Source organism: Pelmatolapia mariae, linkage group LG12 (assembly GCF_036321145.2).
Source record: "Pelmatolapia mariae isolate MD_Pm_ZW linkage group LG12, Pm_UMD_F_2, whole genome shotgun sequence".
Taxonomy (NCBI): Eukaryota; Metazoa; Chordata; class Actinopteri; order Cichliformes; family Cichlidae; genus Pelmatolapia; species Pelmatolapia mariae.
In genome coordinates this window covers 34,299,892-34,319,744 of record NC_086237.1, presented here as the reverse complement: position 1 = coordinate 34,319,744, position 19,853 = coordinate 34,299,892, and the positions used below count along the sequence as shown (strand labels likewise).

The window sequence follows — 19,853 nt, the reverse complement described above, 5'->3', positions numbered from 1 at the left end:
CATCACCATCCTCCTCATCTTCTGCTTTTCTTTTGCATCTTTCCTGCCACTGAGCTGCAGCGGGGGGCCAGGTAGAGATCCTCTTCATAATTTTGCTGCCTTTTGATCTTAGACCAGGACCTTCAACAGACTCTTCAACAGGAAGTGATTTGTTCTGGTCTGTGCCGATGCTCAGATAAGGTACCATGTCAGTGCTAGCAGGAACACATTCAGGGTTTTCATCTAGATTTGTACCAGGATTGGCTGTTTTTTCATTCTCCTTGATCGCGTCTGTGGTGTTTGCGGGATTTTCTGTCTGAAATCCTCCTGCAGCTCCTGTGGCTTCAGTTTCATTCACCAGCTTCTGCTTTCCCTCAGCTGGGTTTTCAGTGACTTTCGCTTGAGCCTCTGTCTCAGTATGCAAAGTCACAGGATCCTTCCCAGATGCACAAAAAGGAGACATGAGGATTACAGCATTTGCTGACTTTGCTCTGATTCCAGTAAAGGATGTTATCCGAGCCATCTCTGCATCTTTATTCTCAGAGGATCTTAGAGAGTCATGACTTGATCTGCTTTCTTCTTCCAGCTGCTTTTTGTCTTCTCTCGGATGCCCAGGTGTCACACTTTTTTTATTGTGTTTCCTTCGGCGTCGCACAGCCAGGAAACACACCACAAACAGCAGCACACAGAGGACCACTGTAGAGAGGGCCAGGTAAACAGAAAGACTATTTTAGCTACGTATGTATTTTCAATTCAATCAAACAGAAATATACAGTAGAAACATACCAATCACAGCAATGAGCGCACGGACAATGTTAGTATCTGACGGTGGTTGTGATGGAACTGGCCAAAAAAAAAAAACCAGCACAGATTTCATGCATTAGTATTTCAGAATTCAGATGACAAACATTTTGAGAAGAATCCAATGTACCTGTCACTCCAGCAGGTTCAGAAGCTGTTGTGGATGAGTTTGTGAGTTCGGCGTAGGGTGAGGCTTCTGTCCTTACCAGAGGTGACGTCTCATAAGATCCTGAGGAGAATAAGAAACAAACTAGAGAGTCCACAATGTTGTAAAATGCAGAATGTTTTCACTTCTTAAAAGCAGTAATTGTGCAAAATGTTTTAACAGTTAGATACAGTTCAGGACCGCTGGGTTATGGTCAGATTAATCGTGTTACTCTGGCGCCATCTGCAGGTCAATAACTTCCAGAGTTTCAGGATGACTCATACTAAGGGTGCCGACTTTCCCCAATGCGGTTACGGTAGATTCTGTCAAACTGATATAAAAAACTGATCTAAAATTATTTTTTCATAGCAAAATAATAGATAACAAAAAAAAACAACTTAGGAATATTTGTAATCAGTGATTCAGAGCTATTCTGTGACACAGATTTGATGCTGTCAAAGTTAGAGACCCTCTCTTTGCCTTCCAAACTGCCTTAATTCTTCATCACAAAGATGCAGTAAGGTGCTGGAAACATTACTCAGAGATTTTGTTTTATATTGAGATGATGACAAGACCTGATGACTGTGGAGGCCGTTTGAGTCGACATGTTCAAGAAACCAGTCTGAGATGATTTGAGCTTTGTGACATGACTGTCATCCTGCTAGGAGGAGACATCAGAAGATGGTACATTAAGGGGTTCTACTCTATTTAAACAATGCTCAGTTGAAAGGAAAGAAAGGAAAAGAAAGGAAAAGCCACATGTACCAGTGAGAGAAGAGCTTGTGGGTTTGGTTTTGAAAGAAGTTTCTGTCTTTGATGTTGGTCGTGAAGGAGTTTCCACTTTTACTGCAGGAAAAACAAAGACACTGATTGCTAATGTTTTAAAGAGATAAGAGTAGTCCTGTCATAATGGTGAATTTCAAACAAACAAAAAGAAGCACATGTACCAGTGGATGCAGGGCCAGGTGTTTGTACATAGATAGGCTTAGGATGGATAGAGGTCTCTAATGATGAAACTGTCACTAGAGAGAACAGCCGAGACATAAATACGCACAAAATTAAAATGTAGAGAATTTCACATTTCTAATAGAAACTGGGAAACGGGAAAAAAAGTACCAGTTTGAGAAGAGCTTATTGTGGATGCATCAGTGGATGAGGCTATGAAGGAAGTGCCTGAGTTTGAGGTTGTGCGTGATGGGGGGGTTGTCACCACTTTTACTGCAGGTAAAAATAGAAATACTAAGTGCCAGTTAATAGTATGCACACATTGAAATGTAAAGAATTTCATGACATTTAATTAGCCACATGTACTGGTGTAAGAGCTTGTTGTGGGTATATCACTGGGTTTGTGTGAGTTTGATGTTGGTCGTGATGAAGGAGTTTCCACTTTTACTGTAGGAAAAACAGAGAGAAGCATTGCTAATTTTTCAAAAAAGGGGTGAAAATATTTCTGTCAGAATTTTGAATTTTTATGAAAAAAGCAGCACATGTACCAGTGGATGCAGGACCAGATGTGTATGCATAAGTGGGCTTAGGGTGGACAGATGTTTCTAATGATGAATCTGTAACTACAGAGAACAAACGTATGCACAAATTTAAAATGTAAAGAATTTCAAACATCTAATGGAAACTAGGAAAAGAAAAAAACTTCATGTACCAGTGTGAGAAGAGCTTATTGTGGATGTATCAGTGGATGTGGGTTTAAAAGAAATATCTGAGTTTGATGTTGGACGTGGTGGAGGGGTCGTCACCACTTTTACTGCAGGTAAAAATACAAATACTAAGTGTTGGTTATTTAAGTAAAGATATGTAAATACTCTTGTCAAGTGTTACAAATGAAAAAAAAAACAACAACTGTGGCACAATTTAAAACGAAAAGAATTTCAAAAAAAGGATTAGCCACATGTACCAGTGTGGGAAGAGCTTATTGTAGGTACATCAGTGGATGAGGCTGCGAAAGAAATGTCTGATGTTGGGCGTGATGGAGTGGTTGTCACCACTTTTACTGCAGGCAAAAATAGAAATAATAAGTGCCAGTTACTAGTATGCACAAAATGTAAAGAATTTCACAAAATTGATCAGCCACATGTACTGGTGTGGGACGAGCTCATTGTGGCTACATCAGTGGGTTTGTGTGTAACAGAAGTGTCTGAGTTTGATGTTGGTCGTGATGAAGGAGTTTCCACTTTTACTGTAGGAAAAACAGAGAGAAGCATTGCTTTTTTTTCTTTTTTTCTTTTTTAAAGGGGTGGAAATATTTCTGTCAGAATTTCAAATTTTTATGAAAAAAAGCAGCACATGTACCAGTGGATGCAGGGTCAGGTGTGTGTGCAAAAGTGGGCTTAGGGTGGACAGATGTTTCTAATGATGGAACTGTCAGTGGAGAGAACACAAGCACGCACAAATTTAAAATGCAAAGAATTTTAAACATCTAACAGAAACTGGGAAAAGAAAAAAAAGCTTCACGTACCAGTGTGAGAAGAGCTTATAGTGGGTTTGGGTTTGACAGAGGTTTCTGTCTCTGATGTTGGCGATCGAGAAGTCGTCACCACTTTTACTGCAGGTAAAAATGTAGATACTACATGGCAGTTATTTAATTAAACAAATCATGCTTTTAGACTTGTAGACTTTAATAAAAACAAATAATTAGGCAAGAAGAAACAGCTGTACCAGTGGATGAAGGGCCCACTGACGGTGTTCTTGATGGTGATGTCACGCATACCGTTACGTTCCACACCAGCTGACCCCTCAGGGATGGAGGACTCTCACAGGTCACGTCCATCTCGTTTTCCAGCTGAGATCTGCTCTGTAGAGCTGAGGGGAGAAGCAACTTTAGATTTCTTTTTTTTCTTTTTTTTTTAATAAAACCACATTAATAATGTAGTTTATCTCACTTTTCTCAAACCTTTCATAAAGGCGACAAAGTCTTCAGCTTCACACGAACAGTCCCAAGGGTTCCCGCCTAATCTGATCTTGGTGGAGGTCAGAGATCTGAAGACTTGTGGTGAGACCCAAGTCAACTTGTTCTTGGACAAGTCTAACTCAGCCAAGGCGGCCTGGGAACTGAAACTATTCTGCTCAATATTCCTGAGCATGTTTTTATTCAGCCTGAGGCTTGTGAGGTTAGCAAACTGTCCGAGCGTGGACTCACTCAAGACTTCAATGTGATTTCCTGTAAGGATGATCTCACTCAGGGCGGCGGGCTCTTTAAACCAGTTTGAATTAATCTGCGACAGATTGTTTAGCTCCAAGCTGAGATACTTAAGATTGGTAAATGAGCTGAAGGCTTTTTCAGCGATTCTCGTGACACCTGCATTGTTGATCGTGAGCCTGGTGATAGAAGCGAGGTTCTCACTCTGCAGCACCGTGGAGTTGATCTCTCCGACATCCTTCAGGACCATCAACAGAGACGAGGACCCAGGTTCAAAGTCTAAGTGGGCAGAAGTGTTTTTAGAGGAGTCAGACACAAACTCAGCTGCACATACTTACATTTGCATCCTTTTGCTAAATCAATCTGAGCCAACAAATGAGCTCAACGGAGAAAAAAATGCAGTGAAACTATAAAATCAAAGCATCCTGCAGATATGCAAACTTCTTAAGAGACAATTTTGTTGCCTTTGCTTCCCCCTAGTGGTTGACAAATGTGTGACCAGAGCAAAACTTGTAGTACCTATTACAAGTCAGCAGGTATCATTAACTGATCATGTTGAGCATTAAATTGTTAGTAAATTGTAGTAAGATCAGGTAATAACAGAAAATAAAACTTCTTGATCAATTTTTACAGCCTGACAGAATTGAAATCAGACTTGTTCCAATGACCCCAGAAGCCTCAACATCATAGACTCAGTCTGGGACTATAAAGGCACAAAAGACAATGAAATCATCGGAATCCTCCGAAGAACTTAAAAAATATATAATTGTGAAAACTTTGGTCAATGGAAATAAAAAAATTCTGAAAAGTAGAGTTTAGGGGTCATTTTCTTTTTTTATATGAAATTCTATTTTTTACTTGTAAAACTACAGGAAATGGTTTTAGTTTTGAATCATTTAATCGGACTGTTTTTTTAACGAGCGTGAGCAGGTTTTGGTTCATGTGTTTATTCCTACAAGAATGTCTAAATCTATATCTGTGTAGGTCAGCCGAAAGGTTTCTTCTTAAAACCACATTCAGAGAGTCTCAGGTATTTAACCCTTAGTGAGGGCCGTCCCTTTGGCTCATGTGACAGGTCACATGATTAACAGTGGATCAACAACCCTCGGGACCTCCAAGAGACCTGCTCCTACTAAGGGTTAAATATCATGCACTCTCTGCTTGTTGTTTGACAGCTGAAGAAGTCTATTAGATGAGAGGTGAAACATCTTGTCAGAAAAGGCGACTAGAAGTCCAGTTGCGTTTTTTTCAGTATATACATTTGTGTATTAAATTGAATTAAATTAAATGAAGAAGAAATCCATTTTTATTCTTGGTATGAAGTTAATTGACTTTATTTCTGGTATATAACATGTTGCTGTCTAAGCTTATTTTAAAGGTCACCATTAAAGGTGTAGTAAACAAAATTCCTTACATGGTGGGATGTTGAAGCAGATCGTGATCGTTCCCTCTTTGATACAAGGACGGCTCAGGTGGACAACAGCCAGCAACAAAACACCACCAGCTACAACTGTGTGGATGCAGACCGATCACATTAGTTAAAGCTGAACATTTGATGACTTTCTGTGTGAGCATTAAAACCAGCAGCACTTACCCTTCATGGTGACCTGCTGGATGCAGTTCTTCAGCTCGGACTGTGGAGTGAGAGTTTGCAGATTGTGATGGTCTCGTGATCACCTGAACTAACAGGTGTGAAAAGAAACAGAGTTGCCATGACAGAGAAGAGTCTGCCATGGTTATGGCTGTGCGTTTGAAGGCGCTGTTCCAGTTGGCTGATGAAGCACGAGACAGTTTTTAACAGTGGGGGGGCCTGAAGATGTTTTCACCACTTAAAGGGAACTTCAGCTTTTCAGTTCAATACAGCACCAATTCAAAAATGTTTAACTCAAGCACTTTATATTGCAAAGTAAAGATCCCACAATATAAGAGAGAGAAAGCACTAAAGATGCCACAACTGGTTGGGGGGGATGAGGGGAAAGAGGAGGAAAAGTGAGAGCATAGAAAGATGATGATCAACAACACAGATTATGGGAGAACATAGACCAGTATAAACATATGGGGGAATATAGGTAGGGTCTCAAGCATGTGATAGTCAATTTTCATTGTGGGCTACATTCGGGTCCATTTTCTTAAATGGGCTGAACCAGTGTAATGTAGTTTAACTGCAAATTTAACCCCTGAGATATCGCAATTTCAAGAGGACATACCCGTTTTCTCTACATCATAAACAAATGCTGCTGTAGGTAATGAAAGAGACCTGTCAGAAACTAATGTGTAAAATTAAAAAAGGTTGAAAAGATTGGACTTGAACGTTATTTTGGTTCATGAAGATCTCTCTCTCTCTCATATCCATCCAAGAGTCTTCTTCAGTTTAAAACAAACAAACAAACTTGAGTCTCTAGGTATTTAACACATAGTGATGTTGTCCCTTTGAGGTGAGGCTCAGTGAGCCTTTATCAATAATGCGAGTCCTATCACGGAGCTCTACAGTTGTTATAAAACTGGCCTCTTGGGTGACAGGTGAGACATGTTTTTAAACCAAACAGCTGCCTTCTTTTCAAGCGCTCAAATACACGTGGGTTCATTCTAGGAGACATCCTTAGAGCATCATGGGAGGACTCCCAGCAAACCGTATCAAACATTTAAAAACATTTTAAGTAGAATTTTAGTAGTAGAGGTTTTGGGTTGTTTTCTTTAAACTTAGTGAAGTCTGAGTTAAGTACTTGATGGGGATAATATGCTTCCTAGAAGTGTGATGCTGGCTGATCACTCAGGACTTTGTACATGTGTAGAAGGATTTTAAATTGATTTCTATATTTAAGGGGCAGCTAGTGAAGAGAAATGCAAATCTCCCTCTCTCTATATTGAATATACATGCCCAAAGGTTCATCCATCCATCACCTCATTTACACCAAAGCGGTGCTCATGCAGAGGCAGTTCTGCTTTGGCGCTTTTTGAGAAGGAGCAAAAACTCTGATCCCTACTGAGCAGAAGTTGGAGTAATTTCTATTAAAAGTGTGGGCTTTATTTGCCAGCCATTGGTGAGTTCCTTCTGCTTGCCCCTCTCATGATCCCCCCCTCCTGCTGTTTAAACCTGAATCGTTGAATGAACTAAAGAGATGCATCAAGATAAATACTGATTATTTTTAAAGTGAGGTAAAGTCCCGTTTAAATTAGAAACCTGTCATTCTGGGAACACTTTTTGTGTCTTGTTAGCTTTCATTCATTAATAGGAAAAAGTGTGTTTCAGTGAAAAGATGCAGACTTGCTCCTCGAGAAAAAAAAGTGTGACAATTGCAAACAAAAAGTTGTGATGTTTTGTTAATCAACATGGTGTCAAACAGCAGCAACAGAAAGCAGTGAATCTAAATGGATAAATGAAGCCATGAGAAAATCGAAATGAAAAATGTGACTTTTATTTACTTGAAAATTTATTCTGTTTCAGTGCTTCCATTTTAAAATAAATAGATGGCATGGGATCAAAGATAAAAATCAACAAGGATGAAAAGTACATGTGTAACAAACAAAAAAAAAAAATACGGTGACCAATGCCAGTACAATCTTTTAGGTAACATGAAAATACACTACCGTACAATTAAAGATCGACAACCTCTGCCACCCAACCTCCCCAAAAACACCATGCAGCAAGAGAGAAATCAAGTATTCCACAGTTTTTTTGGAGACAGCAGTAGTATCATGTCAGTGACGGCCCTTGGGCTTTAATTGTCAGTGTTAAATCTTAGCGTTTGGTTTAGTTTCCACAATTATATTCATTATTTTCCCGGAGCGCACAAACAGCAGTCTTATTAATTCTTAGTTTTTATGCCCATTCAAAAGGTAAAATCCCCCCAACAAGCAGAAAGTAAAGTGCTCGTGCAACGCTTGGGGTTGTTCTGGAGGCCAACATATGGTTTCTAAAAAACACACAAAAAAAAGCACTTTGAGTTTTGAAAAAGACAGAGAAGAAGAGAGACGACGTGGCAGTGTTTTGTCAACACCTTGGAGGAATGTTCTTTAATGTTGGTACATAACTGAACCACAGCTCCCCCCCTCCCTCCCACCAACCACCCCTCCCACACACAGAGACCCTCCCCTCCGTAGTGAATATATCAAATACTGTCATTCGAACAGGTTACAGGGCAGCGCGGAGGTACTCTTCACAACAAGAGTGCGCGAGCCGCTGCTGCGATTAAAGATGGGACAGGCTGACAGAAACACTCGGGGAGGGAAGAAAAGGCTTTGAGGGGAGTTACATTGCATGAAATAAGCCGTCGACAAGTGTTCATGAGTGCACCTTTGTACAGGACAGTTTAAGTAGTGTCCAGTGGAGAGAGAAAACACAACTAAGCTCTAAACATCAGAGAATTCCTGTTGTGATGAAAAGACATAACATCAGTTTAAACTCTATCAATTAAGCAATGTGGAATAAATTAAAAAGCTAAAAAAAAAAGCTAAAAAAAAAAAAAAAAAACCAAACAAAACATCAAAAAGCATCATTTTTGTACCAAAGCCTATCATTCATCCTAAAAAACGAAAAAGATGTTTTGACAAATAAAACGGTTTAAAATGACCATCGTTATTTTTTTTTGCCTTTTTTCTTTGCAATACACATATCCAGTGCTACACGATCAGCGTCTAGTTTAAAAAGCGGCTGAATAAATAGACGATAGTACCACGATGCGTGAAAGGCCAACGGATGTCTGAGGGATACCCGAGGAGCTCCCCCATGACTAAAGAAGAAGACAGTTCAGAGCAGCAGGTTTTCTGGAGATCCCTGGTGAGGCAAAATTGGTAATGCCAGCCTGATTCGACAGATTCGACAGCCCACACGGGGGAGAAACTGTTGTTGTGACAGCAGTGTAGTCCTAAAGGGTTGTACAAAGTTCCCTTGTTTCCGATTTTCTGAAAAGAGCGACATAAACCCCCCCAGCCCACCCCGATGTCCCCACCCCCTTTTGTGTCCAAATTTGTCCAAAAGAAGAGGCATTTCTGGAGAGAAGGAAGGATTTTTAGTGCTGCAGCTGAGCTCTCAACCATGACAGTGCTGAACTAATAAATACTTCATGTAAAAATGAACATCCACCACATATGAGGGGGGGAAATGCCACATGCTTGAGCCATGGTTGTTGTTGAAAAAAAAGAAGAGAAAAAGAAATCAGGCGGACTCAAAATGAACCTGAACAGATCCCACCGACATCACAGGAAGAAGAAGCAAACTGAGCTGGCATTCCCTCTCACATCGCAAGCACCAGACACAGACACACACACACACACACACACACACACACACACACACACCTTTGTTTCTGCCTCGGTCCACCTACAGATGACCGCATGTCCATAGTGGCCTCTCTCCCGTGTAGGTTTCCATACTGAGCTTTGGGGCGTCATTGCAGTCAGAAAACAAGCAGTGTGAGGATAGGATGACGTGGATTAAGGTGTGTTTCCAAATCCTGCCTGCTATTTTCCACTTTTCTTTGGCACAGCGCTTCTCTTGGCCTGCCACAGGTGGTTGTGGATGGTCAGGGCGTCCACGCTGACTGACACAGTCTTGGCAGGGATGACGGTAAACTGCTTTCGATCCGAGCTGTACTTGTACAGCTTATCAATCATCTTCTTGCTGATGCTCTTGGGTCCGGTGCCCGTCAGCTTTTGTATCTCTTCGGTGTCGGGGAAGTACGAGTAGAGTGCCCGAAACTGGCAACCACCGTCACGAAACAGGATCATGAGGTGGTTGGACTCACACTTCTCCAGCTCCTAGTGGGGAAGGGGAAGGGAAGGGGGTTACAAGGAGATGTAACTCCTGGGTAATTTTTAAGACAACATTCTTTAAAGACACAACTTTCACCAACTTTTGCATGACGTGCTGTCACTGATTATTAAAAAAGAAATTGATCATGCTTCCAAGATAGAAGTGCCAGTGTATCTTTTGTGATCCCAAAAAGAAAACAAAAATAATAAACAAAAATAAAACGAGTGTATAAATTACATCAAAATATTCATATTCAGAATGCAGGAACCTTTGGATCACTTAATTCCAGAAGATCCCAGAAGTTCATTTAACAAACCTCTCAGGTAGTGAACTTGCGTCTAGTACCACAAAAAGTAAATTGTTAAGGACTGAATTGGTCTTTGTAGCCACGTTAAGAATAAGAATAACTTTATTGATCCCAGAGGGAAATTCATACGTCTGACATGGTTATTTGTATGAGACTAAATAGCCTGATGTCTTCCAGTACTGATGTATTTTTGTTCCAAAAAGTGGGTGAGCAGAGTTGTTCAACGTGGCTACTAACGTCTTTATCGTGGATCTTTCCATCACTTCCCCCAGCGTGTCCAGTCTGGCTCCAATTACAGAGCCAGCTTTTCTCATTAGTTTGCTGCCTTCCCAGCCTCGGAATGATAGGAGATTTGCAGCAATTTACTGCAGATGTCAGGAAATCTTAGTTTTCTTAACAAAAAGAGGCAACTTTTCCCCTTTTTGTATAGTTCATCTGTATTCAGGGACCAGTCCAGTTTATTACTACTTGTAAACCTAAGTATTTATATTTTGCTACAACCCTTTTGTCCACCCCACAAACTTTTACAGGCTGGAGAGGGAGCCCTAACCTTCCTAAATCTACTATCATTTCCTTCTTCTTAGAGGTGTTCAATATGAGGTAGTTTTTCTGACTCCAGTCACTGAAGGCTTTTACAAGATCCCTACAGTCAGAATCCTGTCCATTCCTCACACACCAAAAAACAAACAGACAAACAAAACCAAATAAAATCCCACATGTCTCTGCTGATACCACCCCACACTAACCTCTAGGATCTGGTTCTTCTGGGGCTCGTTGACTTTGCCAGCCAGGCAGCAGTGAGAGATTGCATTATGGATGATTGGCTTGTTTGACTTGGCACTGGGCTCCTTGAAGAGTTTGGGGCCTACAGAAGAAAAGCCATGAAAATGTAACAGAGGACTAAGTCTGATGACTACAAATTTAACTACAGCTACGACACCTACAGTAGGTGTCAGTTGCTTTTGACCAATAAAAATCTCCTTAGCATGTTCAGAAAAAAATATAGTGACCAAAACAGTGATATTCACATATCATTTTAAATGTTCCGAGACTGATATATTGATCTGTTTATCACTAATCAATGAATAACTATAAAAGATTTGTAGTCATAGTACAGACTGATCACAGAAAAACTTGCCAGTATATTCAGCCATGGAAGTGATGGAAGAGGCAGTGGAGCCGTTGTCCCAGTCTCTCTCTGCAGCTCGACTGTTCCGACTGCCTGGAAATGACTCCACAGAGTCACAGCTGGACACAATGGCACATGAATGGGTGGATCAATAATCATGACAGAGAGCTTCTTGGGTAACAAAACAATTCGAATATAGACAGCAAATCCTAAACTTGCATAATATAACAAATTCTTACAAACAGTAAACACATGAAAGAAAGAGTCTGGGAAATTTACCGCTGGGAGCCTGCACCTCCAGAGTTTACACTGTCGGCCTCGTTGGTAGCGGCAGATGCGAGAGACAGATTGGAGCCTGACTGGGCGTTACTCAGGTTGTCAGCTATGTAAAACAAAGGAGACCATTTGAAAAATGTAGAAAAGTTTGGTTGTTTTTGTTTTCCATTTAAATGTAATTACAATATTTTATCAATACTGAATAATGAGTCCATTACCAGATTCTAAGAAGGTCTTTGTTTCAGTAAAAACCAACACTTTTATAGATGATATAGGGAGAAGAGCTCTTTAGCTTGTTTTTTCCTAGATCTCAGTAGTTTGGGACAAGAGCCATAGTCTAACCATCTCCATACTCCGTTAGAGGGGGCCATCAGGGTTAAGTGACCTAACGAAATGGTGGGACTTTGCCAAAAAGTACTTTGATGACTCACAGACCATGAGAAACTGTTTCATCATATCTGATGAAATGAATATTGAACTTTCTGATCCAGTTCCAGATGTACACACTTATTTGTAACCCTACAAACAAACAAGGTGTAGGCTACATCAGTCCAAAGACATACAGGAGGTGCTTAACGTGTATAGAAAAAAGCACAAATGTATGGTTAAATGTGGTTGTGTTTGGGAGTGTTTGGGAAAAGGCCTGCGTGAGCTTAAATGAATCGGCCAATCAGGATGAGAGAAACTTAAAAAAAAGTATGCCAAACTCAAGGTTGTCATTTCTATCAATAGTGTTTTAAATGAGAACTAAGTTAAGTTTTATCTGAAAACCTACTGGGTAATTCAGTCTTATTTTGAACAAAAGCACTCCAAAAACCACTCAGCTTCAACCCTTCTGAGTTTTGGTTCTAGACTGTGCATAAAAATGAAATTTTAAAATCAGCCTGAGAACCAAAATGTCTCAATACTCTAAAAATCGAAATAATATCAGTGTCATAAACAGTAAGTGTGGAACATATAATTATTAGTAAAAAATAAAATAAAATAAAATAAAAAATAGCCCACAGTCAGTCAATGTACCCCACAGCTCAGCTGGAAAAACAAATGAAGCGCACCATGCTGTGACATTTACAGAAAAACTGATTTTTAGCTAAATGTCAAAGTGGTGATGTAACAGTCTTACGTGTAGAAGAGCACTTGGAGAAATTATCGCTGGAGGATTCCTCTCTGAGGACAGACTTGGGTCTGTGCTTCTGCTTCGGTTTGGGAGTTTTGGGCTTCACAAGGCCTTGTTCCTCAAACATCTCTTGTTGCTTCCTCCGCAGATACTCTTGCTTTATCAGCTCTCGCCGTGTCTTCTCCTCCTCTTTACGCAAACGCTCCTCCTCGGCTTTCCGTCTAGTGTTGGCACCAAACACTGGAATTTTAGTAATTTCCCTAACAAATAAATTGGAAATCGATGTCAGTGTGAAAATAATGTACCTGGCTTCATCACGTTTGAGCTCAGATTCGGCCTCTAGTTGTTGTTTACGTAGTCGAGCCTCCTCTGCTTTCTTCTGCTGCTTCAGCAAAAACGCTGCTCTCTTCTTAGCGAGCTCATCCTCCGCTTTCTGCTCATCCTAGAACACGGAAAAATATAATAGAACAATATTAAATCTGCAAATAATAACAAATGTGGTTAAACATCAAAACTGAAAACTATGCAATCTAGCTGGTTATTTAATAATTAGAATCACTTTTTCCATTTGGCCAAACAAAAACAAGCAAAAGATTACAAATTCAAACTATAAATACAAATAAATATAATTTTACATTTCAAATATTTTTTTAATCAGCAAAATATGAAATTATAAAATGTGTGTCAATGTGAAAAACTATTTATGTTAATCATTTATAATTGAATGAGTGTATTAGGGAATTAATAGACACTTGAGGATGCCTGTTATTTATTTATTTTTACCTTGAAGAAGAAGCCCAGGACTGACTTCTGCTCTCCATCACCTCTCTCTGTTGTTTTGTCCTCATCACCCCCCTCTTCTTCAGGTGCCTTCAGCTCTGACAGATCAACCTCAATGAGGTGGGTTTTGTTGCATTGCGCCTCATCTGATGGTATATTCTCTTTCCCTGAACCGTCTGAAGAGTTGAGCTCAGACTCTCTGGTGTTGCTGGACAGGCACTCATCAAAGGACACTTCTGGAGGAGCCAGTGATGTCAGGTCCACTCTGGTCGGCAAGCGAATGTTTGCTTCATCATGAAGTCGGAAGGTGGCACTCCGAACGTGGCCAGATCCTGGCTTATCAACTGTCTCCACTACTGTGGGGTTTCTGGGACTGTCGGGCTGCTCAGTCCTGGGGGACCTGCCCCCAGCTGAATGCTTTGGGTGTGGCAATGTCTCTGATCCACTCTGGGTGGGTGTGAGGGTCCTGGTGGTCTGGCGGCTCTGCTCCTTGGCCATCTTTAGCTCTGATGGTTTGGATCTGGAGCTCCGGCCAGAGCTTAGTTTGGGGGGTTTCCTGGCTGGAGCGGTGCTAGTGCCAGAAAGATGCTCCACAAAGTGAAAGCCTGCTCCAGTCTTGGAATCTCCGTTTTTGTCGCTGGTGAGAGCAGGAGGTGGAGCTGCACCAGGTGGGGACTGTACATTCTGTTTCATCAACATCTCCTGCTGCAGTGAAAGCTGCATCATTTGTTGCTGGATGCTGCCAATAGCTTCATTTAGCAGCTCGATAGAGCGACTGCACTCATTCAGGTCCAAATCTTCATCCAGATAGAAGCTTCCACCGTTCCCTTTCTTTTCTGCTTCTAAGGCACCAGATGGGGTGGTCTCATCCACTTCCTTCTCCCCTCTCATGGTATCAACACACATATCATCTTTACTTGGTGGTCCTTTCTCCCCATTGAGCTCATCTTTAGAGATGTCAGCTTTAAGCGGGTTGGGTAATGTGTCACTCCTTCCTCCACCTTTCTTTACTATATGCAGAAAGGCTGCTTTTCCCAGCTTCTGCCTCTGTCTGGCTGACAGTACTTCCATCTTCTTCTTCTGATGCTCAATGGCACGCCGCTTCTCTTCCAGCTGCATTCTGAGCTGGACCAGTTCAGAAGCCAATACATTTGCACCGCCACTGCCATCGCCTGTACGAGTGGATCCTCCCAAGGGGGAAGAGGGGCTCTGGTCCCTCTTAATCCTCCATGAGGAAGCCAGGGGGCCACTGCACTCTGATCCATCTGGAGTGGTCCTCTGGGAACTGGAGGCACTGGAGCGCAGGTCATGGTTGCTGCCAAAGCGCTGCTGCTGAGCTTTACGCTCAGCAAAAGAGGTCATGCGCACGCTGCCACTGGCCATGCTGCTGGCCTGGGAGTGTGTGCTGAGACAGGGGCTGGAACGACCGCTGCCACCATTAATATCTTTGTCTTCATGCTCTTTCACATTCATGTCCTCTTGGAGTTTGGCTGATTCTTCTTCCTCCTCGTTGAAGGCTTTCCTGGGCCAGAGTGTTTCTTTAGTGGTTGCGGCTTCATCCAAATCCTCTTCCTCCTCATCCAGGTCCCCTAGGTCACCGTCCTGGCCATTGCCAGGCTTTAGTTCTTCAGAATCTGAATGCAAGTAGAAACCCTCAGCTGGGTCCCTGGAGGAAGGTTCCACACTGCTGCTGACAGTTAGCCTGAGACCTGCCTGACTTTGAACAGGCTCATCTGACAAGCCTTCCTCAGCTGAAGGAGGAAATGTTTGGTTCAGATTGGAGGGAGCTTTCCTGCGAACAGCAGATGTAGATCCATTTTCTCTGCGTAAAGACCCCCTTCCTGCAGACCGGGACACTTCACCACTCTCCTCCTCCTTGTTTAGGCATACAGACTTCTCTTTAGCCGTTTTGAGCACGGCAGGCATTAGTGGTTCAAGGTAAAAGCTATCTGGTGTCGATTTCGAGTCAGTGGAAGGTTTGGATCCAATTACAGCAGCTGATTGTGTCCCCTCAACCCGTTTGGAGATGGCAGGACCATCGCTCTTGGCTACGGTCACCAGAGTTTCTTCCTCATCCTCCATATTGACATTAGTCAGAAGGCTGTGGCCGTTGACTCGACGTACTGGAGGACGTGATGGCTGGTGTACAGAAGTCTGGTGTTTGGGAGTGACATTGATGACATTGGATGCCAGGCTGTCCTTACTAATTGAGCGAGCCAGACTAACACTGTCACCAGAAGCCATGTCTGCATCACTGTCGGTGGCTGAGTGCAACATATAAGGGCCCATTGTGGACACTGGTCTGCAGAAAGAGATCATGAGAATAACTTCAGCTGTAAAGTCTGTACTATATGCACAATACAATTAGTCCTTACAGAATTTAGAATTTTATTCATTTTTTGCCTTAATTACACACTTAAGACCTACACTGGTCACATAAACAAGTTAATCACAACTAGGTGTATGAAGAAAGCCTTTTATTTTAGATTAAAAGTGCAATTATTCCAAGTACCTCTGCCTCTTGTCGGGCCATGCTACTACAGAGCCTCTGACTTGTTGTCCGTCCATCTGAGTCAAGGAGTTTGAGCGGTTTCTCAAACCTACCCAGGAATACACAGGAGCAGATTTAAGTCAGCATGACTTAAATCTGAACTTTTAAATCCTACTATACAGGTAATGCATGTACATTTAAAAAAATAAAATCAAGATTCATCTTACCTGCATCATCTCCTTGTTGCTTTTGTTGTCTCTGTCGCAGGGGCAGAAGTGGGTGTGAAGGACTGAAAGTTGGGCCCCCTTTACTACAACCAAAAATAAGAGACAAGAGGTTGGCAGAAAATTTATGAACAGCTTAGTTTTGGATCTTATCGTACAGACAATAGGACCCAAACCCACTTTAAACCAATCTGATACACCTCATTATATTTCAGCATATTCACTACAAAAGCCCAGTATTTTACCACATAACAGACAATCAAGGTCCAACAACATGCACAAGGTCATCTTAACACAAGTGATCAGACACAGGGTTAGATGTGAAGGACACATGAGAGCGAAACACAGCCATCCCTGCATATCTACCCATCCTTGTGGGTCTATTGTAACTGTTTAGACGACGGGATCATGATGAAGTGGAATGAGAAGGAAAGTGAGAAAAGACTTACAGGGGGTCAGAGTCTTCAGGGTGCAGGAAGTACCTGTTACAGACTTCAGGGCTGCTCTGGTTGTCGGCCATACCAGGACTAGCTAGGAAGCTTCGCTTGGTGGCGTTGGAGATGGGCACTGATGGACGGGCACTCTTGGGATGAGCTATGGCTCGAGCTGAGTAAAGGACAAGGACAAAAGTCTTGACAACTGACTATTAATGATGAGGATGACTAAACTAGCTGAACTTGGGAAAACAACTGAGCTTTAGTTCTAAGGACACAGAGCACTCTGTAGGGTTGGACCAGAGGTTTTATTTTAAGATACACCAGCGTACCATACAATTTTTGTGACCATGGGAGACCACGAGACACTACAATGTAATTTACCACATATGCATGCTTCCTTCTCTAATAGGCTTTAATAGTTTAATAATCTTCACTTCATCTACTGTAATACTTACGATCTTTAAACTCCTGGAGGTCTCTGGGCTGGACAAACTCTGGCTTTACTGTTTCAAACCACCAAAACAGCTCAGCGATGAACACCATCACATTGTGCTACACAAAGAGCAGACGGCACGTTATAATACTTAAAATTCACTCTGCAGTACAAATATCTGACAGTTTTTTGTACCTTGAGCACAGGCGGTGAATAGAGCATGTCCTCTGTTGTCAGATAGAAACTTTTATTCAGGTACTCATTGGCAAATTCTCTGAGGAGCTGGATGTTGTACAGGCTATCAGCGATGGAAGGGACTTCCTTCAGGCAAATATCTAATCAGGTGTACAGAGAGCAGGTCAGATCAGGACAACTTGATGACATGATGGCTATAAATGTCTCACTGACTGGACAGTGACAGTAAGTATGAGCAAGTCACAAAAATAGCATCACACAGATATTAAATTGAGTATGTAAGTAGAGCAAGTCTATTGGCCCCTATAGAAAAATATTATTTTAGAGTAATTTGTGAGATGTAGGTAGTGAACGTGTGTGTGTGTGTTCGGGAGACAGAGAAAGAAAACACACACAGGCAAGAGCATCATACCTTCCAGCTTCATGAGGTCGGGGCAGTAGTAATGGACTACAGTGAGCAGTGCAGCTCCATCACAAACATCCCTCATCAGGTCTTCCAGCAATGGAAAGAAGGGCAGCTGTCGACCGGAAGCATGTTCCCGACGATACCGTACCTAACCACCAGGGGGAGAGAATCAGGGTTTTATGAGAAGAAAAGCCACAACACACATCCTTGGAACTACCAGTCAGTGGCACGTCACAAAACATCCTACATGGAGTGACTAATATCACAAATACAAATCTCTTTCACATCACAGTAACATCTGATGTGTAAGTTTTTCTTCCAGTTAATGTTAGAACTAATTTAAGCATCAGATCAAGGTTCTCCCCAGTGGTTTCACAGTAAAAGGGCATTTGTTATGAGAGCACCAGTTAAAGGCTTCATTTAAATTGATCAACAGCACGTTTAGTGAAGTCTGTTAAAGATGGTTCCGAATGACAAAAGCCCCAGAGGCACCATGATCACCCAATCGAGGGAGAATCCTTGAGACCTGGTTAACTGTGAGAAGATGAAGGTGAAGGTGTTAAAGAGCAGTGACATGAAGAGCACAGAGTAAAAGATCAGTTTTCCACTGACTTTAATGACAAGCGGACCACCAGCAGTGAAAACCAGTGAAACCAGGTAACACGAACCAGCTGACCCAAATGTCAACAGCTTTAATCATTGGCTCACTTTTTGGGAAACAAGTGTATCATTAATACAGAAATTCAGCCTCCCAAGTCACATTTATTTGAATGCCTACTCTTTAAAGCTGGTAATTTTAAGTAATCATTTCAGTTTCGGGAACTCGCTGAGGAAATTGAATAGTAGTTGAAAAGTTAATTAAATGAAACAGACAAATGCACACCCATTTTAGAAGCTAAAAATGAAATCACATACATCCAGACCTGACAGAAGGCCCAAATACAATGTACTAACTTGTAGTGCTACATTTACCTCCATGTTAGGAAGAGGGCAACTCTGCAAACTAGAACAGGGAAAACTAGAACTGGAAGGTAATTATTATTATTATTATTATCATTATTATTATTATTATTATCCTATGTGCACATGTGTGTACACATGTCCCGCAAATGCCGCTTAATTTAGTGGGCAAAACTGAAGCCATAACCTTTTCCAGATATAATATTAAATTTCGACTTAGAAGGAGATGACACATAATAAATTCAAGCATAGTTCCACATTTAGTTATACTAACAGCCTTCACCAAAACAGCCAACTTTATACTGTATAGCTTTGCCTAATTAATTTAAAATATATTCCATTAGAATTCAGAAAATCCAACATGGCTTGAAGTCTCAGAAATATATATAGTTTAAATCCAAATTCAAGTCCAGAGATTCTAGGCACTACTTAGAGTAAATAAAACACAACACAACCAAAAAAATATTCTAATCAGCATAAAACAGCTTAAAATGAACTTCGCTCATGGAGGGTATTCCACAAAACTATGCTGGGGCAGTTGTTGTCACAAGTCACGGGTGAAACTAACAACCAAACAAGAAGCTTTACTACAGGACAAGTTCTACATTAGTGAGTCTCCTGACTAGGAGGGATCACTGTACCGCTTCGGAGAGTTCCTCTGGCCCCAGCATGCAGTGGGCCAGCTCGTGCATGACATCAGGCTGATACATATAGAGCAGAGATACTGTCAGGAGATTGTGGGCATATAGGAAAACAGTGCGTGAGAGCGGAAGAGAGAAACTGGAGGGAGAATGACAAAGCAGATCAGTGAGAGAATGTGGCCAGTAATGGGTCTGCAAAGCAAAGGAGAGGTGTAGGCATGGATTTTTCTCGTATTCTCACTAGGCAAGCAAATACCACACACATCTGCGCACAGAGAATCCACATGGCCTACTTGAGCTTGAAATGAGGTAGCACACATTGCATAGCTTAGAAAAAAAAAAGTTTGGACACAAAGGTTAGAATAACCTTACACCTTAGTGACATATTTGCCACAAGGGGGAAAAAAGAAACAAACTAGCTGTCAGCCTTCTCCCCCCTGCTGACACGCTGGCTACATGTAGCACGTAATGAGCTTGAATGAGCCATGGAGGAGTGTGCGCACACATCAACACAGAACTATGCGTGCAAAGGGCAGAGGGGGAAGAAAATGGGGTTATGGGGCCTGGCATCCAACTTACAGGGACTAGCTTCCAATACCATTTGGAGGGAGACTATCCAGTTTGCAGGG

The 19,853-nt window shown here is 41.7% G+C and overlaps 1 protein-coding gene across 7 annotated transcripts in view; it reads right to left on the bottom strand.

Moving 5' to 3' along the window:
• Positions 1 to 8,147: 8,147 nt before the first annotated feature.
• The window catches only part of camsap1b (calmodulin regulated spectrin-associated protein 1b), a 31,491-nt gene continuing 19,785 nt past the window's right edge, over positions 8,148 to 19,853 (bottom strand). For 2 of the 7 annotated variants that reach the window (XM_063490767.1, XM_063490774.1), the window contains 15 exons: positions 19,804 to 19,836; positions 19,225 to 19,284; positions 17,630 to 17,771; positions 17,218 to 17,357; positions 17,045 to 17,141; positions 16,602 to 16,758; positions 16,156 to 16,238; positions 15,950 to 16,037; positions 13,441 to 15,739; positions 12,963 to 13,099; positions 12,664 to 12,878; positions 11,544 to 11,646; positions 11,274 to 11,383; positions 10,882 to 11,000; positions 8,148 to 9,833 (listed from right to left, as the gene is read on the bottom strand). In XM_063490767.1, the coding sequence (XP_063346837.1) occupies positions 9,537 to 9,833; positions 10,882 to 11,000; positions 11,274 to 11,383; positions 11,544 to 11,646; positions 12,664 to 12,878; positions 12,963 to 13,099; positions 13,441 to 15,739; positions 15,950 to 16,037; positions 16,156 to 16,238; positions 16,602 to 16,758; positions 17,045 to 17,141; positions 17,218 to 17,357; positions 17,630 to 17,771; positions 19,225 to 19,284; positions 19,804 to 19,836 (4,080 nt within the window). In that variant the 3' untranslated portion in view covers positions 8,148 to 9,536. The remainder of the gene's footprint in view (positions 9,834 to 10,881; positions 11,001 to 11,273; positions 11,384 to 11,543; positions 11,647 to 12,663; positions 12,879 to 12,962; positions 13,100 to 13,440; positions 15,740 to 15,949; positions 16,038 to 16,155; positions 16,239 to 16,601; positions 16,759 to 17,044; positions 17,142 to 17,217; positions 17,358 to 17,629; positions 17,772 to 19,224; positions 19,285 to 19,803; positions 19,837 to 19,853) is intronic. The other 5 variants (XM_063490769.1, XM_063490771.1, XM_063490772.1 and 2 more) reach the window with 5 other exon arrangements.